General features: G+C 37.7%; 1 protein-coding gene across 2 annotated transcripts in view; it reads right to left on the bottom strand.

Moving 5' to 3' along the window:
* LOC118807936 (E3 ubiquitin-protein ligase SMURF2-like) overlaps positions 1–14,158 on the bottom strand; it is an 81,501-nt gene extending 67,343 nt beyond the window's left edge. For both annotated transcript variants that reach the window (XM_036570135.1, XM_036570136.1), the window contains exon 1: positions 13,704–14,158. In XM_036570135.1, coding sequence (XP_036426028.1) covers positions 13,704–13,755 — 52 coding nt within the window. In that variant the 5' untranslated portion in view covers positions 13,756–14,158. The remainder of the gene's footprint in view (positions 1–13,703) is intronic.
* Between the last annotated feature and the right edge of the window lie 1,440 nt (positions 14,159–15,598).

Genomic DNA, 15,598 nt, shown 5'->3' with positions numbered 1-15,598 from the left:
AAAAAAAGTCCATGTCGGTTTTATGACGATTGGTGAACGAAGCTCTATATTTTTGTAGGTTAACAGTGGCTCATCATTCTAGGACATCCCTTCCCTTATTAAAAAGACTAATTTTTACCAAACCAAAGTAAATCCGAATAATTTTTATTGTGCAAAATAGAAAAAACAACTATATATACAAAAACCTATATCAATGCTAGTTTCTAAAACTAGCCCCGTGGGCATGGAGGAAAAGGTGCTAAACAACCTGAATGTAACGGCTGCATTATTTAAGGTGGGTCAACTGCAAGCTGATTGGCTTATTTTATTGAAGGGCGGGACTTGTACTGTAAACAGACGGCATGTTGAGTGTTATGAGTTTCCCCATTCATATTTCAACCAGTGACCGGCCTTCGCCTTCATAACGTCTCTGCTGAAACATCCCTGATTTAGCCACTCAGCTAAATGTGCTAACGTTTAGCTCATTGCATTATATGTAGCATTAGATGGCAGAACTCACCTACCAGTTCACCTACCACCACTACATTTACATATAAGGTGCTTTTCCACTGCACAGTACCAGCTTGACTCGACTTGCCTTTTTTGGTTTTCCATTAGGCGAAAGCTGGTCCCTGGTACCCAGTACTGTTGTGGTACCATTTTCATTTTCAAGGTTCCAAGCGAGCTGAGTCAATAACAAAAGGTGAGATAAAAACACTGCAGATTACTGACTGGTCAGAGAGAACCACTAAAGACATATGCTAACGTTAGCTAGCAGGTTAGCGTAGCGTTTTTAGTGCTACTAGAATCGTCTTGTCATCTGAACGCTGATGTAGTTTTTCCCAAAACTCTCCTTTTTTTTGTCCGTAGTCTTTTGTCTTGCTGCCTTCAGCCTCTTCTGAACTAAATTTGTTTTTAGTTTCATTTGGTGTCACTATGACAACCAGCTACCTTGAGGGGGCGCCAAAAGCGAGTTGAGCCACGGTGACTATGGCTATAGAATCAATTCACTGACTGAATGTGCTTCTAATAAGGGGAAAAAAAAAGTATATATATATATATATATATATATATATATATATATATATATATATATATATATATATATATATATATCGGAAATTATAAACATAAAAATTTTGGTAGACTTCTGAGAGAAGGTCATATGCAGTCTTGCTTTTTTAATTTTTGAATGATATATAGTACAAATATATGGAAATTATATGTTTTGTTGATTTCCTAAGTGAAAATAAGTCACATTACAGAAAACACTCTTAAATATGACTGCTGTTTTTACTGCACAAATTCTATTTATTGTTTAAAATACAAGAAAATACAACTTAAAATATAAAATCTCCCAAACACAGGCCACATTTAATGCTTTGGGTCCTTTTTTCCCTGGCCCATTATGTTAACTTCTGCAAATAAACAGTAATTGTGTATTAAAACGTGCAGAAGTCTGTTCTCTGCAGAGGATTTATAAAACTTTTGCATACAACTGCATGATCTACTGAACATTGAGCCCCTACTGTTTCTTGGTCTGTACGCTGTAAAGTGCAGACTTTGATAATTCTGCTTTGACTTTTGAAACTGGTTTATGATGCGTGAAAACCTGTAACAAATAAAAGACAGATATGACATAACTGTCTCTGTGTTGTGCAAGACTCGTCCCCCCACGCAAACCAAACTGATTAGGCAGCAAGCGGAGAAGAGGGCCTGCACGTAGACGTGATTTTGCAGACACTGAGCAAAAGGTCATCCACTCAGCAGCGGGGTAAACATACGTGCAAATTCTTTTCAGTCTCCGTTCTGGTTTCTAAGAAGCAGCTGTGTGTGTGTATGTATGTGTGTGTATGTGGCGTTCTGCTGGTTAGCAGCGGAAGTGGTGAGACAGGAAGCACGAAACGCGCTCAGTCGTCTGCGTCTGCGAGGAGACGGCGGGCAGCCGTGCGGCCGTCTGTCTCCCCGTCTGGGACAGATCCGGAGCTGAACATGCACAGTCATGAGAGGTACAAAGGTCGCCGGGGGTCAAACGCAAGCCAGGCTCTGCAGGCTTCTTCAGCACGGCTGCAACGATGAGCCAACAAAGACTGATTAGTTGTCGACGCATTTCCATAATTGACGTTGTTGACATGTTGTTTGCCTCGCTTCTTAAATTCCAAAGCTTATTACATCCTAAAGGCCCAAACACACTTGTGTTTGTCAGTGAATTTTTGCAGGCCAGATTACATGTATTTCATTAGAATTTGCTGCGATGAGCAATTCTGGGGTGAATAAATTTTGTGGGTGAAATTCAGTACCTGAAATTTTCATCTATGGTAACTCTCATACATAAATTCGTAAATTCGACCAATACTGCTACTGCTTTAGCTCTGCTGACCTCTGAGGGAGCAGCCTTTCATAGAGCAGCACCAGGGCTGCCAACTTTTACAGTGTTGTTAGAGTGCAATTCCGGCAGGAATTCTTAATATTTTACTATTTTATCTTTTAGTTTATTTTACTTTATTTACTTATCTAGTTTATCGTTTTGTGTCCTAGTTGCACATTGATCCTATTTGCACAATAGTGCTACTCTTCATGCTCACTATTGTAGGTTCTAGATGCACGTTTTGGTACCAGATTACACAGAAATGTCTGACACAACATTTTTTGTAATTCACTTTCTGCATCGTTTCATGTTACAAAACATTTGATTTTCTCAGGAATGCAGACATTTAACATTACTGGCACCCAAAAAGGTAACCCTAAAGGCATACTTTATTTTCAATCGTTTTTTCCCTTTCCTTCTTATGGACACTCGAATAATAGATGCACATCTAGTTGTTCATCGATCAAGTTAAAATTTTGGACATAACTGCACAGACATTAATCATGTCAATCAATATGTTTTTAATACACAGCAAGGCACATCACACATACAGTATGTAGTAATATAATCACCATACAGTCTCCTTGGAATTATAAGGTTCTATCTGTGTTCTGAGCAGTTCTGAGACGTTGAGCTTTAAAGATTTTGCATCCCCAATAGCAAAACTGATATGTGGAGCACATCTCTTTCATACATGACAATGACAGACACCCTGAATGTATCGTAAATGTATAATATCAAAATCAAATTTGTAAATAAGTTTTTTTGGAACAGGTCAAATGCAGACAGAACCTTCTAATCCTAAAAACTCACTTTCTGTTTGGAATTATAAGGTTCTAATCTGGCAAAACATGAAAAGAAGCAATGATTTTTAAGTAACACAAACAATTTATACTCAATTTATTTTAAAACATAAAATTAGTGCACATTAATAACAGAGTGTCTACATGATCAGAATGTTAAATGTAATGCTTTCTATTTTATGACATTTATTTTTTATCATTTATTTAATTTGTATGACATTTATTTCTTGTTTTGGCACAAATCATATTCAAAAAAAGCACTGCAGATTAAGTATAAAGGTTAGTGCTAATATTTTATCCAGTGCAGAGGTCAGTTTTAGGTAGAAACTATTAGTTTAAGTTAGACAGAAACCAGCTACTGTACTAAACTGTCCCAGCAAGTAAGTGTAGCAGGTTAGTGTAAAGACAGTTTGATGTTATATCAGAAATGTTGACTTTAATCCAAAATATCTTATTTTGGGAGAAAGAAGAAAAAGAAAAGATGGATGAATGAATGAAATTACTGTTCATGATGTAATTAAGACCCCATCAATTCAAATGTTTATTATTTTAATGACCTTTAAGGCTTAATATTTCTAACATATAAGACAAAAAGACTTCGCAAAGATCTGCAAGACGAAAGGCAGAGTTTCAGCAACATGTTTTCATGTTTCATAAAGTTTTATAAACTTCCCGCAGTCACTGAGCAGAGCGGTGCATGACAAAGAAGCAGAACCTGATTGGTCCTTTTGTGTGTGTTAGAAGTGCTAATTGGCTCACAGACAGAACCTTTGTCTTTGGAGCAAACGCTAACTTTGAACCTTTTTGTTTTCTAAAAACACATAATTAATGCAACTTATGAAATACCTCACATAATGTTAAGACGTTATCACAGTATAAGAATATGTGAAAAACTCAATTTTGACAATAAATGTCAGATAGAACCTTATTATTTCAAGGAGACGATATGCTGTCCACATCTTGAAACTCCAGTTATAATATAACTGTACATAAGAATGGAGGTTCTCAGCAGTGGTCTTGGAGGACTCTTGACCTGCACAGCATTTTTCTCACTTCTGCTCTTATCAACTCTCATCAGCCTATTAATGAGCCGATGAGTGGAGTCAGGTGCAGTATAATGTACAGTACAGGTGGACTCCGGGACCAAGATTGCGAAACTGCATTAGAGGCTTCCAGTTAGAGCCCTACATGAATATTCACTTACACTAAAAACACTCCAACACCAACAGTCTAATAATAGTATTACAGTTATAGCCACACTAGAGTATTTAAATTACAGACCCATTACAGACATAATCTATTTCAAGCACTCAGCCAGGCATAGAAACCAGACTGCATTATGATTGTACACAACCGTGAACTGTAACATCTGTGAAGGGTTTCAGTCATCCACGTCAATGAACTGTCTATTAGTAGTAAACCAAGCCGAACGGACTCATGGTTCGATTTTGAGGACCTTCTGGGGAGCATCCAAAAGGCGTTATCAGTTTAAAATAACTTTCAAAAGCAACTGGTTGGTCAGACAGTGGTCAAAAAAAAACATACAAATTGGCCAAATGGCAAAACATAACAAAACAGCTAAATTAACTCCTCAACTCCTCAAACAAAGCCTCATTTGGCTGCATGTGTTTAAAGAAATTTGCAAATATCATATGACTGTAATATGATATTAATATATCGTTTTTCAAACAATTCGAAATCGCCAGCAGCCCACATGTCAACATGACATGAATGGACCAAAAGAAATTACTTGGAACAAAATCTCATTACAATAAAGTCAATAAAGTTAAGAATGTTTATTTCCATCTCCTATAAAGTTACCATTTTAGAGATAAGGTTTCTTACAACGCAGAACAGAGAATTTTATAAAGTCTCTCCCACAGAGTAACTAGCAATAAACGCACAGAGAGGCTATCCACAATGAAGAGAAGTGTGAGGTCTTAGGTGAGAACATTAGTTAAACCATTAAGTGCCACTGTGAGATAAAGAGATACAAACCTGGAGGAATTTTTACAATCTGATAAAAACAAAAAGCTTACGGTTTAGTTTTGCAATAAAAAGAGCTGCATTCGCTGCTTAGCTTGCAGGTATGAACGTCACTCATTAACCTCACACGTGAGCGAGTAGAGTGATGTAAAACGTTAAAACATGCCCACATGCGGAGGGGTGAAATCAGGCCCCATGTTAGAGTTCATGTCAGCACTTCACACAAGCTAGCTGGGTGGAAAACAGGGACTACACACAGGGGGTTACAGTACATTTACGTTTATGACATGCGCTCTTATCCAGAGCGGTGATTTAATCACATTACAGAGGTATGCGAACGTAGCGTTAGGGGTCTGGACCAAGCACTCTTATTTTTTCTTTCCTGAATGGGGCATCGAACCCCGGTCTGCTGTGTGCAGGGCAGTGGTATTACCACAAAACCTTTTTGTTTTTATATCATGCAATCATAAATTAGACCACAAAACAAACCACACTGAGATCACAGCCACCTCAGGAGGTGATCCGACTTCAGTTCGTTTGTGAATTCGTTTAGAGGGTCTGAGATCATTTGCAAGTTCACAGAAAACCATGACTCATCGAGCTGAAAGCACCTAAAACGCTGAAAAGTGTAAATCGCCCACAGAGACTGAAAAAAAGGAAAAGTGGAGTCATCATGCTGGTATTTGGTTATCTATTTATTTATTTGAACGATTCTATTTAACTCTCTGCACTCTACATGTAGACATTGTAACGCATAAATTTTAAACTCTTTCCTTTTAGCATTTTTCAACACAATCTAAGAAAACATGCATTTCACATTTCAAGGAATATGTTACTCCACATCAGGGACAAGTTTTTTTTTGCTGATTCTAGCTTAAATAAGTAACAGAGTTGAGTTTTTTAGCACAGTGAACACTAGGGATGCACCAGTTGTGAATGTTTCTGTCCGATTTCTTTATAGGGAAATTGGCTAATTTTTTTTAGCCAATTATTAATCTTTTTTAAATCTGAAGCTAAATGAAAACATGGATACTAGCACATTTCCAGTACTTCCTTTTAGCTAGACATGCAATATAAACAACATTATTTGCTCACATATTCTCATTATTTAAGGCACAAAAATGCAAAGATCTGCCAAAATAAAAATCAATAAATTGTCCGATTGTTGATTTCATGACCAGCAAAAATCTGCCGATCTCTAGCAAAGAGATGTTAAATGGATTCACACATCAATGTAAAAATAATTCAATTTTTGAAGTAATTTAATGATTATGTTTCAATCTAAAGTGCAGTTATAACAGACCTTTACATATATATTTGTGAATGTAACATCAGTGGGAAAGAAATGGCACCCCAATCACTAAACTGATTCAGTGAATATAAACATCCTAATATTTACAAATGTGCAAATGTGTTTATGCCTTCAGGCTTAAAGCAGCTAGTGGAACTATAGAGTCTGTTCTTCAGCGTTTCAGTCTCTCACTTCCCCAGAAACACATTTGCCTACACAGTGAACATGCAAGACTCTGGAATTGCTGCGAGTAATTTCTGAGAACGGAGGACGAGCATCACTGACGTGCCTATGAGCAGACAGCCTGAATTCCACTTCCTGCTAAACATACAGAGGCAGCCAAAAGACCCGGAGGGCAAAGACACAGTGGGAAAAAGAAACCAGGGGCGGGTGTGGTAATTCAATTACATCGATATTCAAACTCACATTACTTCACTGAGTAGTGGAATAAGACGTGTAATTTGAAGGGAAAATAATAAAATATGTTGTGTATTATCTTGTCATTTACAAGCTGCACTATGTAAGATGTTTTATCGTTAAAAATGAAAAAAGTAACATTATTAAGACAAGAGAAAAAAAAACAGCTGCTGCGAGTCACACTGTAAATCCTGAAATAACAATTTAAAACTCTGAAGTGTTGAGTCGGAGTACATTATACGTCATCATACGTCTTAATGCATTAATGTCATACAGGCTGAAAAAGAAGGTCCAGCTTGATGTTTAGGTCTCAAAAGCAAAATCAACGTCATACTTTAAAGTTAAAAGATGTAACATTAATGACTCAGGAGAAAAAAAAACAGAAATAGCTGAAATATGATATCCATGCACTGCTGTGAGTCACACTTAAATAATAACAATTTTAATGTCAGAGGCGTCAAAGACCACGTCATACCTCTTTACATATTAATGTCACACACAGGTAGATAAGAATGTCTGACTCGATGTTTAGGTCTCAAATGCAAAATCAACATTATAATAATGAAGATATGATGACAATAGCGGATAATTCACTCACGTCCTCGGAAGACGAGTCCTTCACCAAGTTCTCTTTGAATTCTCTTTCAATCATCAGATTCATCTGCTCGAGGAAATGAAGTCTGAAGTACAACCACAAACCACATACAAGTACCATTTGCATTTTGCATGCAATTACACATTTCCACCAGAGAGGTCTCCAAATCCCTCGATCATAGGGATTACATAGTGCAGCTTTAAATAACTTTGACAGTGAAGAATGAGATACAAAGAAATCATGGACATGCAATACTGTGCAGCTGAAGTTATCAATCTGTAGGTCAACCAAAACCACATACATCAAAAACGCAAAGATATACCACTAAATCAACTGAATGATCAAGTATCACCTCTTAAAATATGTATACATAATAGATGAAAATTTACCTTCATTTGTTCATAATGATATAACACATTTTCTTTTATTGGGATATTTACAAATGTGGACATTCAAATAGTAAAAGTAGTCAAAAGGCCCATCTTTAGTGGAAACCAGCCTTTGGACAGCTTATTACTGCACATGCATGAAGCTAGTAAGCTAATGACAACTGAAACCACTTTACAGTCAATTGTCAAGGTCTGTACACTAGATGGCACTGTAGTTTAGCTATTGAGAATAGAACTGGACATGACCACATCCTTTGACAATATGAGGTCATGTTTTTAACAAATGTATTGAGGCTATTTAAAGCTCAACACTTGACAGTCACGTTTTAGATGTGGTTTTAGAGTTTGACCAAAGCTCACCTGATCAACTGCCCCTTTTCTCCTTCCTTAAAATGTTTAATATCTAATTTTTATCTGCATATAGTGTATGCATTGATTATGTTACTTTGTGTCAAACATACTATAGCAGATGCTTAACATAATTCAATGTTCTATAGACTATTACATTTGCTTTGGGGGCTTTACCTACCACCCCTCATTGAGATTGTCTTTGCATAGCTGGCAAGTTAAACCGCTGGCCAATTTGAGTGGAGAGGTTAATTATGCTTTCATTTTACAATAGTTTAAAGTTTTTTTTATGTACTATGTGTCTCAAAGTATTAAGACATCCATTCACTAAAGAGTAAATTCAGCTACTTTAGGTGCACCAATTGCTGAAATAGGTGTTCCACAGCAAAGACACATCTCCATAAAGAAGCAATGGCCAACAAAATGGGATGCTAGGTGTTCTGCCATGTCCAAATGCTGCATTCTCTGCAGTGATGGAACTCCATCCAACACCTTTGGGATCCAAAACAAATCATCCAATATCAGTACCAGACCTCACTAATGCTCTTGTGGCTGAATGCAATCAAATCCTCTCAGCAAAGTTCCAACATTGAGTTTAAAGCCTTTATAAAAGAGTAGAGGCTGTTACTGCAGCAAAGGGGGACAAACTTCCTGTTAATAGCTTTGATTTCAGAAGAAACGATAGGTGTCTACAAACTTGAGCATAGCGTAGGTCTCAGGGACGGACCCCAGACCCCTTTTTGGGTTTGGTTTCCCTCAATGTTGGCCGGGGCACTCAGGGCATCGAGCCGTCTACAGCACACATCTCCTATTGATACCCAGCTCACACGGCATAGAGAGGCTTTTCAGAGGGAGTCGGGAAAGAAGGCTATTGATCACTCAGAAAGCGGGACGTGCCGTAGCAATGCTTAGAGATCTCACGATGCAGGAAAATCCACCATTCTGATTCAAGTTTCTGAGCTTTTGGTGAGGGGGAAAACGGAATTTTCTTGATCGTCTATCACATAGTCGACATGAAACAGCAATGAACTGGCTCTGCTTATGTCTGCTTAAGCAAAAAAAAAAAAAAAGATATTAAACGTTTTATGGTAGGAAAAAGGGGCAGTTGATCAGTTGACCTTTGGTCATACTCCTAAACGTCTAAACCTAATCGTGGTGGTTTCTGGTAAAGAAAATGTCAAAAATATCAACAGTTAATGGCACTGTCGGAAAAAAAGCATCCTTCATGACCTCTGTTTTCCATTCTTATTACTGAAAAAACCCTCCAACAACCTCTATTTTGCAGCAAGCTGATTCAGACTGTGAGCAATACGCCAAGTACAAGGGATAAAGACATGCATTTATAGTTCATTTATTAGCGCTGGTGCCAAGGCTGGCACTCAGATGGCAGAAGAAATAAAACAAACTCTGTCTTTGCGCTGTTTTTACAGTATTTCTCAACACTGATACATAAACTACACATGTGCAGTAAACATCTGATAAGCATGCACAGCAACGAATGCACAATAACGAATTAAAAGCCTCAAACAGCTGCACTAACCTGCATTAAAGGAATATTCCACCGTTTGTTCAATCTAATCTCAATCTGCTGCATTTGTAGCACACAGTCAATTACCACAGACAGTAATTTCGACATTTCGCTTTACATACAAAAAAATCCCCTAGACTTAAAAGGCATTTTAATAGAAATCTTTCTGTTATAAGTGTATTCCAAGTGAACAGGTTTTCTTTTTTCTAAATACAGGAAAGCACATCAAAATTACTGTCCATAATAATTCATGCTACAGCTTAAAACAACAGAGAGTGCAGGAAGAAGGTCTAAGGATGCACCGATATGAGAAAGGTGGGATAATGCCTATCGCTGATATTTTTCTTGAACAAATCTGCTGATGCTGATACATAAACATTTGCAAAACATAGACATTAGGATTACATCTACATGGATTAGCAAAAATTATAGACACATATAAGATTTATTTCTGAGGGGTTACAAATGCAGTAAAATGCAGATATTTTAGCATATTAGCCTGATGTCGCCAAAGTGTTGTGTTTTTCCAGGGTACAATTAACACATCATCAAATATCAGTTTAAAGTATTGGACAAATCTTAACATCCGTCCAACGGTGATACTTATCTTTTAACCAGTTATCTGCTGATCATCGTGCATCCCTAGTTTGGTATACATGCATGCATATTTCTAGATGAAGGTGGTCAGGTAAAGCTCAAATAAACATTTGCCTAAGGCTGCACGATATGGACAAATTGATAGTATTGTCAGTAAACTGCTAAACAGAGCAATTGTGGCTTATATTAAAAAATGTATTGGGGAATCAATAATATGAACTGGTTAAGACAAATTATTTTGAAAGAAACAATTACATTCATTTGATACCTTGATTTGTCAAAACACTAACAGGAACACTCTGCTGAAGCTGTGATTGGTCAGGATGTGCACAGCACACAATAAAAATAAATAATAATAATTAAAAAAAAACGTTGGTTAAAGACTTGTTTGTCTGTTGTAGCCTTCAGAAAGAAGGCCAATATTGCAATAATGATTAACAAATGATGTATTATGCAGCCCTGGATCACACTGGACAAGAACTTGTGTTGCTGTTACTTTTCCTGGAAGGGAGTTCATGAAGTGAGACTCAAAAACCATGGCTGTCTATTAAAAGACATGAGGAACCTTCATGGTGGACCTGACACCAGAACATTGTGGACCAGAACAATTCCTGAACATCCATTTTTGGACCCACCAAAGAGAAACTGCAAATAGATCAGGCAAAAACTTAACCTTTCATAGTTACATACATAATTCACATTCTACCCACTCAATCTTTTCAAAACCATTCAGCTTTTTGCCGAAAAAAAGCCCACAAGAAAGCCATGCTGGGGAGCCAAATAAAACATTTTCACCATTTTGCTGCTGTGAAGGTTTTTAAACCACAATGCCGGTCCAGACGAAACACACGCAAATGCCTCACCAAGCATGAATAAATCATTATTATCTGTCTGATAAACTCACATACTACAGTTCTCGATACATACTGGTTACCCCAGCTCTCCGACAAAATACCAAGGGTGATGCTCCATTGTCAAGGCCTTTCCTTTCTTAAAATATAGCATGTGACCCTGTTCAACAGCTCATTGTGCAGATGGGCTTGTATTCACCTGACATGCTTAGCGAATTCATGCTGTGTAATCTGTCTGGCTGTAGCCTCACCCTGGAGAGATGTGGGCTGCTCCCTCAACATCAGTCAAAACAAAACAGTCAGACCCCTTCACTCCCAGGACAAAGGATGTTGTGTCTACTGAGATTTCCAATCAAATCATCATAAAAGAAACTCCCAAAAGACAGGCCGGTGGGCTGTTCTGCTTAGTCAGAGTGGGAGAGCAAGTAAGCACAGCACACTTTCCCTGAAGGGTCCCACGATGACTGTAACCATTATTTGACTGATATGATGAAGTATCGATTTTCTTCACCATATAACGATGGAAAGTACTCTTTTCGGCAGCATCCGAAAAAACATGCAACTGGAACCGGCGCCAAACAGAATCATGTAAATGTTGAAAGTTATAATCAGCTACAGCCAGAACCACAACTCTGTTAGCATTTGCATTTTAAAGCAGGTTTTCATTTCTTATTTGATATTAAATTTAATTTAGGATCATACACCGATATACAAATATGAGAGGGATAGATATACAGATGGATGACTAAAAACCCAAGCTAGCTATCTTGGGTAACTTGATAAACAGATCAAAACATTTTGGAATTTTCGATAGAAACTAAACCAACTGTAGCAGCTACAATAACTATAAATACTTAGTCTGAAACAACTATATCAGCTATAGAAACTACAACAACTATAGCAAGATAAACAACTTTAGCAAGAAACCAACAAAACTAAGAATGCTGGTAAGCTTTTTAGACATAAGATTCTTCAGTCTGCTCCCCAAATCAACTGATCTTAACTAGATGTATCTACATAATTAAAGATTATAAAAGAAGTAGTAAGTATTACTTGATTTGTATTAGGAATTTTAACAAATTAGTAAAGTTAAAAAAAAGTAGCAAAAAATACGTTTTGCAGTGTACATCATCTACATCGATCAGCATCTAAAGCAACCAACAGCAACAGCCTCAACTACAACATAAACAGCTACATCGATTAAACTTTAACAGCTACAGCAATTAAAACAACTAGCTATTAGGCTTACAACTGTAGCAGTGATAGCAGATGTAAGTACAGTAACTATAGCAACTGTAGGAACAATAACTGTAGTTTCTAAGAGGTCAGTAATTGTAATATCTATAAACATAGCAATTACAGCATTTCAATTGTGAAAACTCCCATGGTGACCAACTACAGCAACTACAACTATAGCAACCACAGCTGTTGTAGTATCTCCACAACTATTACTATAACAAATAACTACAGCAACTATAGCAACTACAGAAACTACAACAACTGTTAGCAACTTCACAACTATTACCATAACAAATCACTACAGCCACTAGAGCAACTACAGGGACCGCAACAGCTGTTAGCAACTCTACAACTATTACCATAGCAAATAACTACTGCAATAGTAACTATAGTACTTGTAGTAACTATTACTATAACAAACAATTATAGCAACTACAGGAACTACAACAACTGTTAGCAAATCCACAACTATGAGTATAACAACTAATTACAGCAACAGTAACTATGGCAACTATAGTAACTATTCATATATTTAACAAGTGCAACTATAGCAACTATAGCAACTACAGGAACTAAGTTACAACAATTGTTAGCAACTTCACAACTATGACTATAGCGACTAATTACCGCAACAGTAAATATGGCAACCATAGTAACTATTACTAGAACGAACCACGAGAGCAACTATAGCAACTACAGAAACTACAACAAATGTTAGCAACTCCAAAGCTAATGTTATTACTATAACAAATAACTACAGCAACTAGCTTAACTCATAAGAACTACAGGAACTACAACAACTGTTAGCAACTTCACAACTATTACTATAGCGACTAACTACAACAATTGTAACTATGGCAACTATATTATCTATTACTATAACAACTACAGCAATAACAACTACAAGAACTACAAGTGTTAGCAATTCCACAACTATTACTATAGCAACTAACTACAGCGACAGAAACTATAGCTAACTATCGCAAGTAACGACGTCAGTAATTGTAATAACCATAACTATAGCAACTAACGACGTCAGTAACTGTAATAACTATAGCCAGCAACTAGTTACAGCCCTGCAACAACTGTGGAAACTCCACAACTATCATCACCATGACGACCAACTATAGCAACTATCGTAGCTGTTGCTATAACAAATAACAACTACAGGAACTACAGCAACTATTAGCAACCCAACGACTAACAGTAACTACTATAGCAACTAACAACAGCAATAGTAACTATAGCAACTGTAGTAGCTATAAGTACAGCAAATGACCGTAATCATTACAAAAAGCGTTCCAGTTCGTACCTGTCAGGCGCAGTTTCACTGGCCCGTTTCTCCTGGCTCCTTGGTTAGACATTCCCCTTTCTTTTCCAGCTTGCCGTCCGTCTCTTTATCTTCTGAACCGTCTAGAGAGATGGAGCTGTAGCTGTGGCTTTCAGAAAGCGGACTCCTGCTCCTCAGGCTGCTCTTTAACGTTAGAAAGTGAGCGAAGAAGAACACACGGCATGCTGCTGCTGCCGCTGCTGCTGCTGCCCCGGATGTGCACAACCCAGCTCCCGCATTGACGCCAGCGTTACCAAGCAAATAAACGCGAAAAAAGAGCAACTAGTTTCAGCTAGTTCGCATTGTAATATGACGCCAGTCTTATTCTGGAGGAAACTTCTCGGCTCTATGAGGCTTAAAAGCAACCGTTTAGTCGTGCTCCGCGGCGAAGAGGCTGTGAGAGTGACCCATGCTGCTGCGGGACGGCCAGCTTTATTTTGCTCGGAGTTTAATTTCCACTTTCTGCCTCAAACAGTGTCTACAGCGACCTCGCACGGCTGAAGTGCTGCACTACACTGCAGTTCCTCAAGGGCAGGTCTGCTGAGCGGTTTCCACCTCAATCCCTGCCTGTAGTCTATGGTAAATGAAATAATGGATGAATGCGTAGCAGAAAAGTGAAAATAACAAAAAAATACATACATAAACGAATGAGTAGCAGAAAAGTACATAAAGTCGTTTATTTTTATATTATATACACCGATCAGGCATAACATTATGACCACCTCCTTGTTTCTATGCTCATTGTCCATTTTATCAGCTCCACAGACCCACCACCCAAATAGTACCTGCTCTGTGAGGGTCCATGGGGGTCCTGACCACTGAAGAACAGGGTAAAAGGGGGCTAACAAAATATGCAGAGAAACAGATGGACTACAGTCTGTAATTGTAGAACTACAAAGTGCACCTATATAGTAAGTGGGGCTGATAAAATGGACAATGAGCGTAGGAACAAGGAGGTGGTCATAATGTTATGCCTGATCGGTGTATATGGTGATGCTATAATGAAGTCCAACTGTTTTTGATATATAAAGACATTAGGGAAGATGATACCATAACCCAACATGAGTACTCTAGCTCACTAATGCTCTTGTGGCTGAATGCAATCAAATCCTCACTGCAATGTTCCAACATTTAGTGTAAAGCCTTCATAGAAGAGTAGAGGCTGCAAAAGGGGGGCATACTCATTATTACTACCCTTCATGTTTCATGGGCAGGTGTCTGCAAACTTTTGGACATACAGTATATGTGATGGGTCACTGTGCAGGATTCATGCAAGCATTAAAAGGCCTATATCCTACATTGTTCTGAGCTGAGGTCCACTGAGCTTTGTGACTTCATGTGCCAAAACAATTCATTTTTACATGACCATTTTTCAATCTCTCTTTATCCGTTAGAATCAAACCGGTTGTTTTTGCTACCGTGACTTAAGACTGATTTATTTAAACAGCCTCGGTTCTGATTGGCTGCTCTGTATTGTGTCTTGTTTAAAAAGACAGTCCAGACTGAAACACTGAAAACACATATATTCAGTGTGAATGAGTGGCGCTAAACTGCTGTAGGCTGAGTAGGTGGATATACTGTATATAAAAGCACTGTTCTATGTGACATCACAGAAATAAGGGATACAAAACTGTTTCTGCGGCTAAGCTTTTATTCATGGACTGGGAAGTGTAGATGTTTTGAAAGCCATGTTCACAGACTACTTCAAACTCGTCTTTCAACAAAGCAAAGACAATTAGTTTTCCATGTTATGGAAGTATTATTTATATTAGGTACTGCACAGAAAGCATACAGACATTTTAGTAGTTGACTGCTGTCATGAAGAATATGTTTTCGTAATGGTGTTATAAGTGACGCTATGCAGAAAATAATGTCAT

Source organism: Colossoma macropomum, unplaced genomic scaffold (genome assembly GCF_904425465.1).
Source record: "Colossoma macropomum unplaced genomic scaffold, Colossoma_macropomum, whole genome shotgun sequence".
In the NCBI taxonomy this organism is placed as follows: domain Eukaryota; kingdom Metazoa; phylum Chordata; class Actinopteri; order Characiformes; family Serrasalmidae; genus Colossoma; species Colossoma macropomum.
The sequence above is the reverse complement of the archived record's forward strand: the minus strand, read 5'-3'. Positions and strand labels throughout refer to the sequence as shown.